This window comes from Haemaphysalis longicornis, unplaced genomic scaffold (genome assembly GCF_048455015.1).
Source record: "Haemaphysalis longicornis isolate Haplotype H1 unplaced genomic scaffold, Haemaphysalis longicornis Haplotype H1 scaffold_5, whole genome shotgun sequence".
Lineage (NCBI taxonomy): Eukaryota > Metazoa > Arthropoda > Arachnida > Ixodida > Ixodidae > Haemaphysalis > Haemaphysalis longicornis.
This window is the reverse complement of record NW_027526385.1, coordinates 196,841,372-196,857,387: the sequence shown is the minus strand read 5'-3', so window position 1 is coordinate 196,857,387 and position 16,016 is coordinate 196,841,372. Positions and strand designations below refer to the sequence as shown.

The following is a 16,016-nucleotide window of genomic DNA, read 5'->3' as shown; positions in this document are numbered from 1 at the left end:
AGCGAGCGTTCCGGAATCGTCCCCTCAACACGGTCGGCCCACAGTTACCTGTGGGCCCAACCTCCCTTGCTTCGAAATCCATCGATGTCCGAGTGAGTGATCGCCCCCGTCTCCCTTCCTTGATCAATCCGAAACGCGTTCCGTTCTGCACATCATCAACAACGCTTTGATGATCGCGCAATCCTCAGTGCTTAGCTCGCGTCGCCCGCCTCTACGCTGAGAGCTCGCAGCCATGTTTGAGAGTTTCTTGTTTCTATTTCGCTCTGCTGGGACGCAGGCCGCCATGTCAGTGGTGGACCCGGCGCGCGAACGGAGAAAGTTCGTCAACCCAAAGTTCCCGCTCGGATCGACCTGGGGACCTCGCGGTGATGGGCCGCTGTGCGGCCCAGGCTGCATCAATGGGTACGGTTTAGCCTCGTGTACTCATTTGACGCCCGGATTTTAAATGTGCGCGCGTCTGTTGTTTTTCTCAGCGCGAATGACCCGGGAGTGGCGATGGACGCGGAATACCTGAGCGATGCAGACATGAGAGACATCGTCAGGTGAGTGTTCGTTGGTGGCGAGAGCTTTTGTGTGACGCAAGTTTCTCGGGCGTTCGTCACGCGGCGTTGTTTGTACTGCCAAGCCTGTCGATGGTTCATTCGACTGGTAACTACGCGTTGAGCCAGCAGAGACCACTGACAGGTGTTGTTTGCAGTGCTAGGGAAGGGTACGTCTTCCGACTTTCAGGATGCTTGATGTCTAGCGCCCGTTCAGTCTGTGTGCCTTTCCCCAGTGTTTGCGTTCCTATGCGCTTTTATTTAAAGCGAAACGTTATGCGGCTAGGCGAAATGAAAATTCGGCGGCACCGTGTACGCACAAAGCTCCTACGGCGCAACCCTCCGCGCATGCGCAAGAGAACCAGGTTGTAGAGTTGTTCAATGTGACAATGGCAAACACTGGCCACACATGCCAGCTTTACTGGTTAACCTCTAACATCAGGGTTTTGCCGTCATCAACCAGCTCATACTCCAGTGTTGAATTGTTCCATAGTCACCGATGCTTGGTCTCCTGTCCCCAAATATTACTCCCATCTTTTTTCTTCCGTGGCTCTCTCGAAAAGATGATGATAAGTGGTTTGCAGGCGTGCGCAGGCCTTCCTGCAGCATCATGGGCCCTGCCGGGACGAGGACCTCTGGGGCCTGGTGGACCCCTGGCAGGCGCGTCTGGTGCGGTCGTCTTTTGGCAGCCTGGCCGCCTACCTGGCCAAGCAGCCGGGTTTCCACTGCCAGCGCAGGGGGGAACATGCCCTGCTCTGCTACTGGGGTCCCAAGAAAGAAGGGGGCCACTTCCCCCAGTCCACCTCCTGCCACCCCCTCAGCAGTGGCCACCCCGGTGGATCCTTTCCCAAGGTGCGCCACCACGTACCACTGATTAGATTGATTGACTGGGGTGTGTAGTGCACCGAGGCTACCCCTGGACTGAGGCGTGCATAGTGAAGGGCTCCGGATTTATTTCTGACCACCGGGGGGTCTTTCTTTACGCCCATCTATACGCCCAAGCCAGCCACTGCAGCAGGGATCGAACCCACGTCCTTGGGCTCAGCAGCACAATGTCTTATGCCTGTGCTACGCGAACGTTTCGAAGGCCTTTGAGTCGAATGTCATTTGACTCGAATGACTCCTTTGAGCTACTGCACAATGTTTTTCAAAGGCATTTAAGTGAAATGCCATTTTAGACGAAGGAGGACGACATCCGACCTCTGAAATTCTCAAAGGCCTTCGAAGCGCGAATGGCCGTACTCTAGGGAGCAGTCTCTGCATGCGGTAAATACAAAAACGATTATTTACGAGTAGACATTGGGGTGCAAGGTGCACAATCTTCATAATTTCTCCCTTGTTTTTGTTTTCTATCACTTGCTCTACAATGGCTACCTTGGTAACTTGGTACTCTCAACACCGGCGCTACGGGGGGGGGGGGGGGGGGGGAACTGGCGGTCAGCACATTTTATGCGCTTGTCGATTGTTATCAATTTGATCCAAGCTAGTAACTGTTTTTTGCTCATTTTAACTCTACAATTAAATTGTTGTCAATATCGAAACAGGGCACCAGTGGCGACACCAAAACATGGCGGGCGAATGCGGAATCATTCAACTGCCTTTGAGGATTGTCGTGTAGGTCGGCGAAACTCCTTCCAATTCGAATGGCATGTGAAATTTCGAAGGCCATTCGACTGAAATGTTTTTCAAACGCTCGTGTAGCACAGCAATTAGCCACCGCGGTGGGTTACAACTGATTAGAGTTTTGTTAGAACGGTTGCGGCATTTCGGCACAGACGGCACTGTGCCTTCAACAGCCCAGTCTTTGATGCCCTTGTAAAAGTACAAGTGGACGCTACATTTTAGTTGTTCTAGACAAGTTTTCCCATCAATGAGAAGTGTGTTGTGGCTTTGAGAACCTTAGGTTCCTACACTCTTAGGCAAAAGGACTAAAATATGGACTAAAATACCGTCGTTAGTCTTCGCGGGCGACCGTTCATCTTCAAGGGGAGTATCTGCGGTAGAGTACGTGCCGTGTGCATACATTCGGGCTAACTGTTCGTCCCCGCCGATCTATAAGGAGTAACGGGAAGACGAAACGCATGCAGTTAGTCTCTTTGCTGCGTCGTTAATCCCCTAATGGCGTCGTCGTTGCCCTATCGCGCATATGCCTGCGAACAGTTTTATATTTCCAAAACACAAGCCATTGCAGTCACTGGGTGCTTTAGATGGTGCTTCAGGAGAAAATATTGATGTTAGTTATAAGAAAATTGCCTAGGGTTAGTAGAGCGGCGGGTAATGGCAAGGAGCGGCGAAGCGCGATTGTTATACGCTTCTCGGCGAGGCTATGTTGATACGCTGTGTTGCATACGATTCGTGCGAGATCATAACGACCAATGAAAGCTTTAAAGCGCCTTAACAAAAACTCAAAAATTAGTGACAATAGCAAAAGTGCATTCCTGAGTGTAATGAATATGTATATGTTTAACAGACTAGAAAAAACGCATGTTGCTGATGACAACTGCAAAACGAAAATGCTCGCTACAGGTAAGCGTCTTCTAAGTTGTCTTTTACACTCGGTACATAATTGCCTTGGGCACCAAAGCTATGACAATGCTGCAACTGCTGTAAAACCCGCTTGCATTTCACAGTCGCAATCGTCTAGCGACGCGAATTTGAAGAATTCAGGCTAAGCAACACCGAATTCGCTTTCGCCGATGCAGGAAAATATGGCATGTTTCCTTATTCTGACACTCACACAGACGACACCTTTCACATACGTTACATAGAGCACTTAACATATGTATTGAACACTAAGAAAACACTTAGCTTGCGCTAAGTTGTGCGGAAACAAATGAGTCGTCCGAACGCCCAGCTACCTATCTCAACTAGGCGACAACGAGTTGATTGTTATTTACGAAAAAACTATGGTTGTGAGGCTCTACTTCGAATCGAACTGAGAAATAGTCCCTAAACCTAGCGAAGCGCAAGGCGCAAAACACGGTAACGTTCGCTTGCACAGATAGAAATTCGGGCACCAGTTGCAATGGATCTGTTGCATTATGCACAGAACTACACGCTGTACACTTGAATATTATCTGCCGCACGAACGACCTGGTGGCGTGGTCTAGCGGATAGCGCGTCGGGTTCCTTGTGTATGATTTAGGGCGTCAGGGGTTCGATCCCTGCCGGTGCTGGAGTTTCTTTTCTTTTTTCTGCACTCTACGCAGTTCGTCCTTGGGGAGTATTGGAACGGACCATCCGGGTGGGGGACTAACCTTTCGTCCCCTCGCAGTTAGTCCCCAAAGGGACTAATGATTGTGGCAGAGGCCGTTAGTCCCCGAAAGGATGAACTTTTAGTCCTTTTTGCCTAAGAGTGTAGAGTGGTGGATCTTCGTAGTCCTGCTGTGTTGGGGTTAAACGTATTTTACTGACTTTCTTGTCTTGCAGCAGGACTTTAGCATTGTTAATCCTGAAGCCACTGATACCAATGTTTGCCAATGGTCTACGAAGAGAAAATACAAGTTTGGGTCACTGAAGATGCTGCTTTAACCCCGACAACAACAATGCCAGTTTAAACGCTAACTTCAAACAAGTAATGTAGATGTTAAGGAAAACAAAGTAATGTAGATGTTAAGGAAAACGGATGTAGCAGTGGTGACTCTTGAGGCATTTTTTGGCAGTGTGTAATTAAAAAGCCACGGGGACCTGTTCGTGGTATTGAGGGGCCTCAAACCAAAGTCGCCACTACCAACTTTGTGACTCCAGCGGACTGGCCGACTGTTTTTAGTGTTCCCTTTCTTGCATGTCTCCCGACGTTGTGTATCATGAAGTTTGTTTTTAATATTTCTGGAGTTCTTGTAGTCCATTGTCTGCCAATGTAGGAGTGAATGCTTAGCAAAGGCTAGTTCTTTTTTTAAACTAAATGAGGTTTTATTTTGTATTAATGGCCTATTAGAGGCATTACTAATTAGTGGAGAGAGTTGCAAATTTTGCCTGTGTGAAGAACCAAAGAATCAGTATAACTTGGAATGGGGAGTGTGGAAATTTTGCTGACTGGGTCTAGCCTGAAGCTACATTGCAAATTGGTGGGACGTCACTGTAATAATTTCTAAGCCTAAGCCATTTTTCTTCTCTCTCGCTCTCGACATCCACTGAATGGGGGGCAACAGACAACCTTGGTGAAGGGGGTTAATTGGGGATTTTTGAGCTAAGAACAGTAGAAAAACCATGCAATGAACAGGTCTCTTCGACTTGTGTTTTCAGACTGCTGGCAATAAGAGCTTTTTTTTTTTTCCCCCTCGACCGTAAAAATTTTAATTGAAGAGCAGCTCTTGACTGCTCAGAGCTGTTCTGCACTGGAGATAAGAAACCAGTGGCTGTTCCTCTAGAGCGCTGGGCAGAGTTTCCTTTGAAGGGGTGGGTGTGTGGAGTGACTTCGACTTGGACTTGCAGGGGGGACTGGCCAAGGGGGGAGCGGCCGAGGGGAGGAGGGGCAGGCGTGGAAGTCCCAGCGGCAGCTCGAGCGGCGGCTCGTACAAGTCCGCCCTGGAAGACCTGGACGGAGAGGAGAAGGGGGAGAGGGCGGAACAGAAAAAGCCTCGTCGCCAGAGACCCCCTTCGGGGACGACATCGACGTGCTACGACACAAAGGGCGTCCAGACTGTGCCTACGGTGCGCGACAGCGAGGCCCAGACTGATGAACCCGACAACACGCCGGAGGAGGTAAAACGCTGCCCCTTTTAAAGGGGACCTGCAACACGTTTTTCAACTTTCTAAATCCTACAGGGACAGGCAACCAATTTTTGTGTCTTCTATACTCGGTTACAACTCAAAAACGGCACCACCTCATGTAGTGTATCACTCCGCCAAAGCGCCGGACCCGTGACGTCAGTGCGCGCGCATTTTGAAAGGGGTTTGCTATGAATGCGTCATATCGTCTGCCTTGTCTCACGCAGTTTGTTTGTCGTCACTGGAGTCGTTTATAAGCATATTAGGTCCAAAAAATCACGGGAACGGCTGACGCCATGTTCAAAATATTCCCAGTAGCGCCCTACTTGCGCCGCGTGGAGAAACATCCGGCTACGGTGATAAGGCACAGCGGCAACTTCCGGTGCCGTTCTTAAGTTGTCACCGAGTATAGCTCAAATGAAAGCTGGTGTTTTATACAGTGGGGTATACCCACAGGGAATTTCTACACAAATTGACAGAAATTATTTTAGCTTAGTACTTGACCTTCTGAAATCTGAAAGGCGGCGCCATGTAGAGCCTAAGCATCATAACACTAGCATAGGTATGCAAGCAGCTCTGTCGGTATCAATGCACGCTTAAAAAATTGCATCAAAAAAGAGAAAAGGCTTTTTTATTGTTGTTTTAACTGGGCACACGTTTTTAAATGCCTCAGTTCTCGTCACAAACAGTTTAAAGCATGTTGCTCTGTGGGTCACCAGGGTGTCTAGCGACCGGGAAAACCGGGAAAACCGGGAAAAGTCAGGGAATTTTGCGCCACCGGGAAAAGTCAGGGAATTGTCAGGGAATTTTTCAATCAAGTAGTACCAGTCAGGGAAAACCACGTCGGGGCCTGCCCACAGTTTCAGAATAGGGGAAACCAGTGTTAGGGGCCCCCAAGAAGTTACCGAACGCAACACGTTCGCGCGCGACGAAAACGTAAACCGCATGAAACGTTTTCTGGTTTTTCTGCAAGCAAAAACGCGCCGCGCACGCCTGAGGCGCGCTGACGCCGCCGCGAAAACCACCTGCGCGGTGCGCGCCGAGCGGCAGGCGCCGGCAACATGGCGGCTGCACCCTGCACCGGCCGCGGAGTAGTGCGGTAGCTCCAACGACCGCTTCTAACCGCTCTTTAAAATGCTACTCAAGGCACAAACGCACTTGCTTGTGCAGGAAAGGAGCCACGCACGAAATCGTCGACGCGACCGTGAAAATACCCCGCACGAATCGCGCGCAGAAACTCGCCGTGCGGTTCACGCAGCTCACAGCTGGCTTAGGTTGCTGGTTGCACTTGTGCAGAGGGGCGATGTAGGTGGTGCCCAAATCGCACGCACAACGCGCTTTTTTTTTCCAGCGAATTTCAAGAGTCAGCGCTTTTATGAAGAGCTAATCTTGAAAGAACTTCATTCTTATGACATCGGAAGCCAGAATTACCTAATCAAAAAGGAACATGAAGTGGTTTTCTGCTCGCGAAAATGCGCCGCGCACGTCACAGACGCTCTGACGCTGCCGCGGAACCACCTGCACGCTGCGCGCGGTGCCGCCGGCAGCGGAAACATGGCGGCGGCTTCGACCGCGAACTGGTGACGGGAGATCGAGCGACCGCTTCTAAGCGCTCTCTAAAATGCCACACAAGGCACGCACGAAGTTGCTTGTGAAGTAAAGGAGCTTATAATGTGGGCGAAAACGGTACTATGAAACATCATCCGCGCCGTTAGTGTTAGCGCCCATGCAATACCTGCCGGGGTTACGTAAGCCTAAACATCTCTTGCGGGGCCATCCGGCTGTCTTGAGAGCTTCAAAACTGCCACCATGAGGCGTGCGGCTCTCCATTGGCGGAAGTCGGCAGGCTCCTCCCACTTCCTCGCGCGACGCGCGTCATTTTCTGAGCGAGGCAGAAGCTGCCGCGCGCGCGAATCGTCGACGCGGTCGTGAAAAAATCGCACGCGCAACGCCGACGCGCCCGAGTCGCGTGCAAAAACGCACCATGCGGTTCACGTTGCATGTCGAGCCAGGACAATAAAAAAAAAAAAGCAAAAAGTGCTCGCTGAAGCGCAACTTAAAGCTTCTATCCCGCAAGATGAAATAAACTCTCTGAAGCCGTAACAGAAGGCAAGCAAACCTCAAACTGAAGTTAATGTGTTTTGTATATGCTTTTTATATGCTTCATAGACCATTTCCACAGAATGGCGCCTGTTGTATAAGTCAGGGAATTTCGTTTAAAATGGTCATGGAAAACATGGAAAAGTCAGGGAAATTGAATTAGGCAATTTGCTAGACACCCTGGTCACTGTCATAGTGGCCAGCATTCATTCTGGCGGCATAGACAGGGGTGAGACAGCTGCGCATATCGCGCACTTTTGATACAAATGTGTTTTCCTGCGCCAGGCCGCTCCAAAAGCTTGAAAATTGCAAAAAAAATTGCGCCAAACTGCTCCAAAACAGTCTGAGAACCAAGGATTTTAACGCTCCCTTCAGTTTCAGTGGGAAAAAATGCTTACTGACCTCATATTTTCCAGCGCGCCTAAGGTAAAGGTTAAATTGATCGATTATTCAATAAAAAAAACCCACATAAAATTGTCCCCGAAATAGTTTTTTCGAAAGTCGCGATGTCGGGTTGCACGTGTTATATTTTGTGCGTCTTTAATGTTTCCCCATCAAAAAACAATTGCAAAGTCCTGTATAAAAATACTTCTGTGTTCTGGAGGCTGCAAACTACTTCTGCAAGTTGATGAAAAAAACGCAAATTTTCGGCGCGCCATATCACCGGAACGACACTTGGCGCCGCCATCTTGGTGCACTGGAGATTAGAAAACATGGCCACCGGGTGAAGCAGTTGCTCGTGGTTCAGGCAGAGTGCTCCTCGCCGATTTCTACCGTGGTTTTGGTTGTGGGGGAGGCTGGGTTTACATTTAAGTCTGATCTGTTGTGGGAAGTTGTGTGACCTGACGGAGTCGATCAAAAACAATGTGGTGCCCGCAAATTCACCGCGTTTCAGCCTTGAGTGTGAGGCGCGATGCGTGCTTGAAGTGAAATTTCGGACTCATTGCGGTGTTATAATAAAACGCTGAGTTGTTGCTGCCTTTGACAGCGAACTTCCGAGCGGCGAAAACGAAATGATCGACACTTCAGAGATGGTGGTGGCGCAGGCTACATCGCCGCAAAATGTTCAAGCAGTGTCTGACAGCGAGACGGGCTATTATTTCTTGCTAGTAATAATGGTTCGTCTATCTAAAGTGCAATTTAGTGCCGAAAGGTAGGTGGCTAAACATACCGACATTACTCAAATTACGATCGTAGTGAACGTGCACCTTGGGGATTGAAATCGGGGGTGCTGGTGGGGTGCAACGACTGTCACCTCGCTTTGCGGAACTTCTGCCATGGCCCTACACTTCTGCGTAAAGCCGAGTCTGGGATTACAAAAATAATGATTTCGGCAATAAAAATGCCTTACGATTGCCCACTTTTTCGGTTCGATGTTTTCAACGGCACTCCACGCTATCAACGCATACAACCTAAGAATTAAAAAGGGTTTGTAAAAAAGTAGTCCAGTTCGGACCTTGTGATACTCTGGTAGAGAAAATTTTATTGAAAGGCTGTTTCAGTGTTATGTACGTTCAAAGTCGACTAAAAAGTGCACTCCAGCCCTCCCCCCCCGAGTTGCCAAACATTTGATTCTTTTTAGGCTCTTAAGGTGACATACTAAATATTGTTGACTGCTCCAAATCAAGGTTCTTCTGCTCCAAAATTGAGATTTCGCTGCTCCAAAAACTGCTCCCAAATCTTATTCAGCTTTCTCGACCCTGCATAGATCTAAAAACTCGATTTCAAACCTTCTTTAGGGCCCCAGTAGGGATACTGTTTCGATTCAAGGTGTTTCAAGTGTTGCCATTTCATTTGTGACGGACAGTGCATACCCTACAAAAATTGGTCACCTGTCACTTTAAATGCTTGCAGAACGGAGTCAAGCAACGCATCCAGTGCTAAGTACCTCAGCCAAAAATTACTGCTCTGTGTCCATCAGATAACTTAGAATCGTACTTCAAGAATGCCTATTGCGATAGATATCACTGATGTTGCATTTTTGCGGGAACTGGACACTTAAAGAAGCAGCAGCTCCGGTGAAGACAAAAGTGCAACATGGAGGGCAAGAAAACTGAGGTCGTAGTTTTATTCCCAAGCTCGTATATCTTTCAATGCGTGCACTGTGAAGCTCATTGTTTGTAGGCTCATGTGGTCATAAAGTTTAGGAAAACGGGCAAAAAATATGTTTCTGCTGGACATGAAATTTTTAATTGCCTGATGTCCTAATTCATTGCCTCATTAACAAATCGTTTATTACGTGCTCTTCAAGCTCTATTTTCTGTTGGGGATGCTATTGGGCCCCAAAATTGAAGAAAACACCCAGAAAAAATTTTTTTGCTTGAAATGAAAACATTAGGGCTGAAAGGGTTGAGGGGGCACATGGGTCTTAGTGACTGTGAAAATTGCCCCAAAAAGGCTTTTTTTTTTTTTTTTTTTTTTCAGGTATCACTTTTCTTTTGGTTTGCACAGTTTTCCCTCCGAAAAGTCGGCACTTGAACAGTACAGTATAGCCCACTTATAGTGAACCCGGTTTTAACGATATAGCGGCTATAACGAACACATCTTCGTTTCCCGTTACCATTGGTATACATAGATTTTCTGTCCAGATATAGCGAAAAGTGGATATAGCGAAGTGATTTCGGTTTCCCGTTGTGTTCGTTATAAGCGGGCTCGCCTGTACCAGGTACTTATAAAAGCCGTACAGGCCCTACAGACCCACTTTCGATGAAAACAATAATTTTTTCACAATTTCACCCTTCTTATACCCCTGTCACACGGCAGATCTAATGACGTTTAGAGCAAATGTCATTCGCTCTAAATGTCATTAATTCGGCGCTACACGAGAATACCGAACGACATTTGAGGCGAATGACATTTAGCGGCTAACTGAGGTCCCGGACCTCAGTTAGTGGCCAAATGAGTAGCCTCGACAGCAGTAGCGCGTGCCTCGACAGAAAAAATTCAGCAATAAACCAGAGAATATTGTTTCTAAAAACTGTCAGTAAACTTATATTTTCTTTTTTGGGTTGTTCAAATAAAGAAAGATAAACAAGTACTAACAAAAAAGAAAATCTCGTACCCAGTGTGCACGCTAGCCTAATCCGGATTTTTTGCAGACTTGTCTCGGCTAGTAAGGGTACTGATGTCACTTAAATAGGTGGTTTTCTTGTCATTTATTATAAAAAATAATCCTTTGTCACGTTTTTTTTTTTTTTTTAATATTGCGTGTGAAAACACTGTAGATGCGCTTGAAATGTAATTTTTGCGGTTTTGCGAGCTCGCTAATCGTCACTGCTATCACAATCAAATGACATTTGTTTCGCCGTGTAGACCCGCACGGCCGAGCCGAATGTCATTAACAGTAAATGTCATTCACTTTGAATGGCATTAGATTTGCCGTGTGACAGGGGTATTAGCGACGCATGGTATCGCAGCGGTAGGAAATTCTCTAGAGGTGTTACATCCTGAGGGGGGGTGTTACTTAGTACAGTAGACTTCTGATAAGACGAACTCGAGGGGACCGTGCAAATGTGTTCGTATTATCAGAAATTCATCTTAAATTAAGCGGAGGTGTTTTGCATTGTGGACGTTACAGGAGGGCAAATGTGTTGTTCGTATTAACAGAGTTTGCCTTAACCGGAGTTTACTGTATATTTTTAGGAGGCATAACGTTGAAGCAGGCCATCAGTCGCGAGCGTGTCATTACGGTCCCCTGTTTCTACTCTTCAGAAACTGGCTTGCAACTGTTGACAGCTGGATATCCGCTAGTTAGGCTTCCAGGCTTTAAAGGCATTAGTAGGGCTGATCGATAGATGTGTGTGTGGAGATATTTAGGGGAGGCCCTTGTTTTGCAGCGGACACACAGTCAGGCTGTTGCTTATGATGATAATGGTGACATCCCATCATGTAGTGCAGATAGAAAGGTCACTTATTTTGCAGCAAGAAGCTGATGTTTAAACTTTGCAATGAAGGAAACAGGTTTTGCATTTCACGTTTTAATAGGTGTTTAATTAGCGCTATTTTTAATTGCTTAGAAGGAGTACTTTAAGCGTAGGAGTTCCCATGTGAATGCTAGACAAAAAAACTGCTTCGAACGTCGCATTCTTCACAACGTTTAGTATCTATTCATGCCTAGCTGGTGATTTCTTGTTGAATAGCTTTTTTTTTTTCCCCCATTGTTCTCGAGAACCATCTCGGAAACAATCAGCTTTAATCAAAACTATATGGATATTTGAAATTAGCTAAATAAATGAACAAGCCCATGAAGTTTCACGAAATTTGGTTAGAAAGCAAAAAAAAAACTAAGATCAGTGTGACCAAAGTTTTTCTAACACCAGTTTCTAAAGGCCAACTGCACTCAAAATTTCATCGTCTTGGACACGTTATTTTCGTGTGCTCTGCCTATAAATAGTGCAAGATACAAAATATGACAGCTGAAATACACATATCTGCAGCGCAAGCTACACCTAATCATGATGGCGTGCGCACAGAGCACACCAGCCGCACAGACCCTGATTTTGTAGATGCTGTGGTGTGTGCCAGTTAGCTTGCTCACATAATTAGTGCCGTAAGACGGAGAAACGAAAGCGAAGAACGAGATTCAAATAAGATGTACCAGCAAAGAAGTTGTTATAAGTATCGCCAGGTTTTTGCCTTCAAGGGCTGAGGCTAAGTGCCCCAAGGACATTTTCCGTCTGGCCACGGCATTTTTGGACCGAGCTTTCTAGTGTAGATCCCGCTCTGCACCCCAGGACTGTTTGGCCAGTGTTCGGAACTTTTTTTCTCTCCGCCCGCCGCGGTGGCTCAGTGGCCAAGGCGTTGTGCTGCTGAGCACGAGGATGCGGGTACCATTCGCGGCCGCGGCGGCCGCTTTTTTGATGGAGGTTAAAAGCAAAAATGCCCGTGTGTTCGAGATTTCAGCGCACGTTAAAGATCCCCAAGTGGTCGAAATTAATTCGGATTCATAGATTGATTGTAGGGTTTAACGTGCCGACGCAACTCAGGCGATGAGGCGCGCCGTAGTGGAGGCGTCCGGATTAGTTTTGACCACCTGGGGATCTTTATAGAGTGTGCCGAAATCTCGTACACATGGGTGGTTTTACTTTTCGCCTCCAGCAGAAAAGCAAAAAAGTACCCGCATCCTCGTGCTCAGCAGCACAACACCTTGGCCACTGAGCCACCGCTGCGGGTAAAATTAATCCGGAGCCCTCCACTGCGGTGCGTTTTATCGCCTGCGCTGTGTCGGCGCGTTAAACCCCACAATCAATCAATCAATCAATCAATCAGACAATCAATTTTTCTCTTTCCCTTCCCTCTTTCTTGGCAGCTGTCGGATGAAGAGCAACGGCGGAGGTGGGAGGAGGCCTCTCGCATCGAGGCGAAGCAGGCATCTCTGGACAAGGCCCGCAGGTGAGTGTTTCCTCGATGGTGACAGGTGGTGGTTCGCCGCGGAAGAGCTCTGGATGTAAACGGTGGGCTCTGGGGGCGAGGGTAGTGGGAGTAAGTTATCAAGGTAAAAACTTAAGGGTATCCTGAGTGATTAGTCTACCATTCTTCGGCGGAACTGTCAACTTTCACCCTGTCTAAACACTTCGAAATTCGCACACCTATGTAAATTTGATTTGATTTACTCAACGTGAGAATTCATTCAACCCCCCCAAGATATAGTGCTTTAGAATTTAAAAAAGAACAAAGCAAATTTCTGACATTTAAAAATAAATATTCTTTCTAGAGTGACCAAAGTGCACCCGTGCATTTCTTACAAGTGATTTTACTAAACCAAAAGAAATAACTTAGTCAAAGTAGTATTGAATTAAAAAATTGTAGTATGTTCCCTTCTAAGGTTTTATCACTTTTGAATGGAAGAAGTTGTCAATTCTTTATCCAAACACTGCAATTTTGGTGATTTTGATGACTATTGAACACAATTATTGGTTAGAATTTCAAATAAAGATGTGTGCTCACTGCAGAGGAAATTTTTCTTATACAAGTTAAAACAGTGTTTTAGAAAATCTGGCATTAAGGTTGTTTTTCCTTTCCTTATTTCCCCCCCCCCAATCTCTTTTTCTTTTTTTCTCGATCACCCACCTAAAGTGCCCTTGCAGTACCGTAGTCTGGAGCTTCATCTGTGTCAGGTGATTTTCCGATACCTGTTCTGGAACTTTGCTTGCCTTCATTTGTTCTTGCGGTGAGCAGAAATTCAGAAGTGTATTGCAAGGGTGAGACAGCTGCGCATATTGCGCAGTTTTGATACAAACGTGTTTTCCTGTGCCAGGCTGCTCCAAAAGCTTGAAAATTGTAAAAATTGCGCCAAACTGCTCCAAAACAGTCTGAGAGCGAAGAATTTTAACGCTCCCATCAGTTTCAGCGGGGGAAAATGCTTACTAACGGCATAATTTTCCTCTACCCCCAAGGTGATTTAATTGATTAATCACACAATAAAAAACCCCATAAAATTGTCCCCGAGATTAGTTTTTTCGAAAGTCGCAATATCGGGTTACACATGTTATATTCTGTGCATTTTTAAATTTTTTCCCATCGAAAACCATTGCAAAATCCTGTAGAAAAAATACTTGTGTGCTGAAGCGACAAACCACTCGTGCAAGTTGATGAAAAAAAACGGCAATTTCAGGAGCCCCGTATCTCTCGAACACGACCGGACTTAGTCGGTCGTGCTCCAGAACGACATTACTGGGCGCCGCCATCTTGGTGTGGTGAAGATTGGAAAACATGGCCGCCGGGCGAAACCGTTGCTCGTGGTACACGCCGATTTCTCCCGTGGTTTTGGTTATGGGGGTGGCTTCGTTTAAATTTAGTCGTTTGATCTGTTGCGGGAAGTTGCGCGATTCCAAAGACGGGAATTCATCAAAAACAACGTGGCGCCCGCGAATTCGCCGTGTTTCGGCCTTGAGTGGGAGGCGCGGTGCATGTGCTTGAAGTGATATTTTCGACTTATTGCGGTGTTGTAAAACAATGAGTTATTGCTGCCTTTGACAGCGAGCTTGCGAGCGGTGGGAATGGGACGATCGACACTGCAGAAGCGGCGGCGCAGGCTACATCGCCACGAAATGTCGGAGCAGTGTCCGATAGTGGGACGGGCTATTATTACACGCTAGTGAGAATGGTTCACCTATGTGAAGTCAAAATTAATGCCAAATGGGAGGTGGCTAAACATACCAACGTTATTCATATTGGTAATTGAAATGGGAGGGCTGGTGGGGTGTGGGGACTGTCACCTCGCTTTCCGCAACTTTTGCCATGGTTCTACACTTGTGTGTAAAGCCGAGTCTGGGATTACAAAATAATGTCGGCATTGACATAATAAAAAGGCCATACGATTGCTTAGTTTTTCAATTTGATATTTTCAACGGCGCCCACGCTATCTAGGCATAGAGCCTAAGAATTTAAAAATAGTTTGCAAAAAGGTATCACAGTTCGTACCTCGTGATACTCAGGTAGAAAAAAACTTTATTGAAAGGCTGTTTCAGTGTTATGTACATTCAAAACCGATTAAAAAGTGCACCCCCCCCCCCTCCCCCCTTGAGTAGCCAAAAATTTGATTTTTTAGGCTCCTAAGGTGACATAATAAATATCGTTCTTCTGCTCCAAACCAAGGTTCTTCTGCTCCAAAATCGAGTTTTCACTGCTCCAAAAACTGCTCCCAAATCTGATTCAGCTGTCTCACCCCTGGTATTGTCAACTTTATGTCCCTGTGGGTCCCAGAAACACACAGACACAGTCCCAGAAACACAACCACAGCATAGCAGTAAAGCCTAAGTATTTCCAGCGGAAGCCATAATGCCTATGCCTTGGAAGCACATACGCAGACTAAATTAAAGGAGTACTGACATGAAATTTCAAAACTGAGGTAACTAGCGTTTAAAACAGGAAGTTTCAACCGTAGCCACTTGGTATGCAGTCGAATCCCACTACAACGAAATTGATGGGACGTGCTAAAAATGTTGAAGCGGAAATTCGTTGAGGGGAAATCTGCCCAACACAGCACGGAAGGGCAAGAAAATAGCCCCGTATATTATCCGCATCATTTACAGCATAATGCAGTGTTCAGAAAGAGTATTGATGTGCAATTGCACCATGTTTATTCGGATAACAAACATACCAATGGTTCTCTGTTGTTTACCTGCACATAAAGAGTGCACTTACAGGGGTGGGGGGGGGGGGGGGGGGAATGCAGACGCAAAGCATATTGCTCTACAACAAGGCGTGTGCACTGAGTTGATTACTTGCAGATAGCTGCTAGGCTGTCGGAAGCCCCCCTCCTCTCGCTTGTGGCAGGCAGGAGAGCTGCCGTTATCTTATCCTTCGTGGAGTTATCCTCTCACTAGGCACAGGGGCATCTGACCTCGGCAGGCGAGCTGCACGCACTCGTGACTAAGATAGGATGACGCCGGTTCGAGACTAAACGCAAAAACATTATTTTTGCTTTTGACTTTGAAAGACTGTAGAAGGAAAACTGTAATGACAGCTGCTCACAACGCATAGATGACACGCCATCAGCAGGGCACATTTGCATGATTTCAACTGGATACAGATTGGCTGTGGCTCCAGCTTGGTGGACAGGGCCTGCGCCTCATGTAAAGACGGCCAGTCACATCGTTATCACCAGCAAACTATGGTGTCCATGGTAGTGTGAGTGCACGGCGCACGTTTTCGAAAAAACTAAGC

At 46.9% G+C, this 16,016-nt stretch overlaps 1 protein-coding gene across 1 annotated transcript in view; it reads left to right on the top strand.

Moving 5' to 3' along the window:
* Positions 1-16,016, top strand: part of LOC144138929 (uncharacterized) — a 105,640-nt gene continuing 89,624 nt past the window's right edge. Inside the window, exons 1-6 of the mRNA XM_077671445.1 lie at positions 1-92; positions 278-402; positions 474-542; positions 1,124-1,391; positions 4,974-5,243; positions 12,658-12,740. Of these exons, the coding sequence (XP_077527571.1) occupies positions 284-402; positions 474-542; positions 1,124-1,391; positions 4,974-5,243; positions 12,658-12,740 (809 nt within the window). The 5' untranslated portion in view covers positions 1-92; positions 278-283. The remainder of the gene's footprint in view (positions 93-277; positions 403-473; positions 543-1,123; positions 1,392-4,973; positions 5,244-12,657; positions 12,741-16,016) is intronic.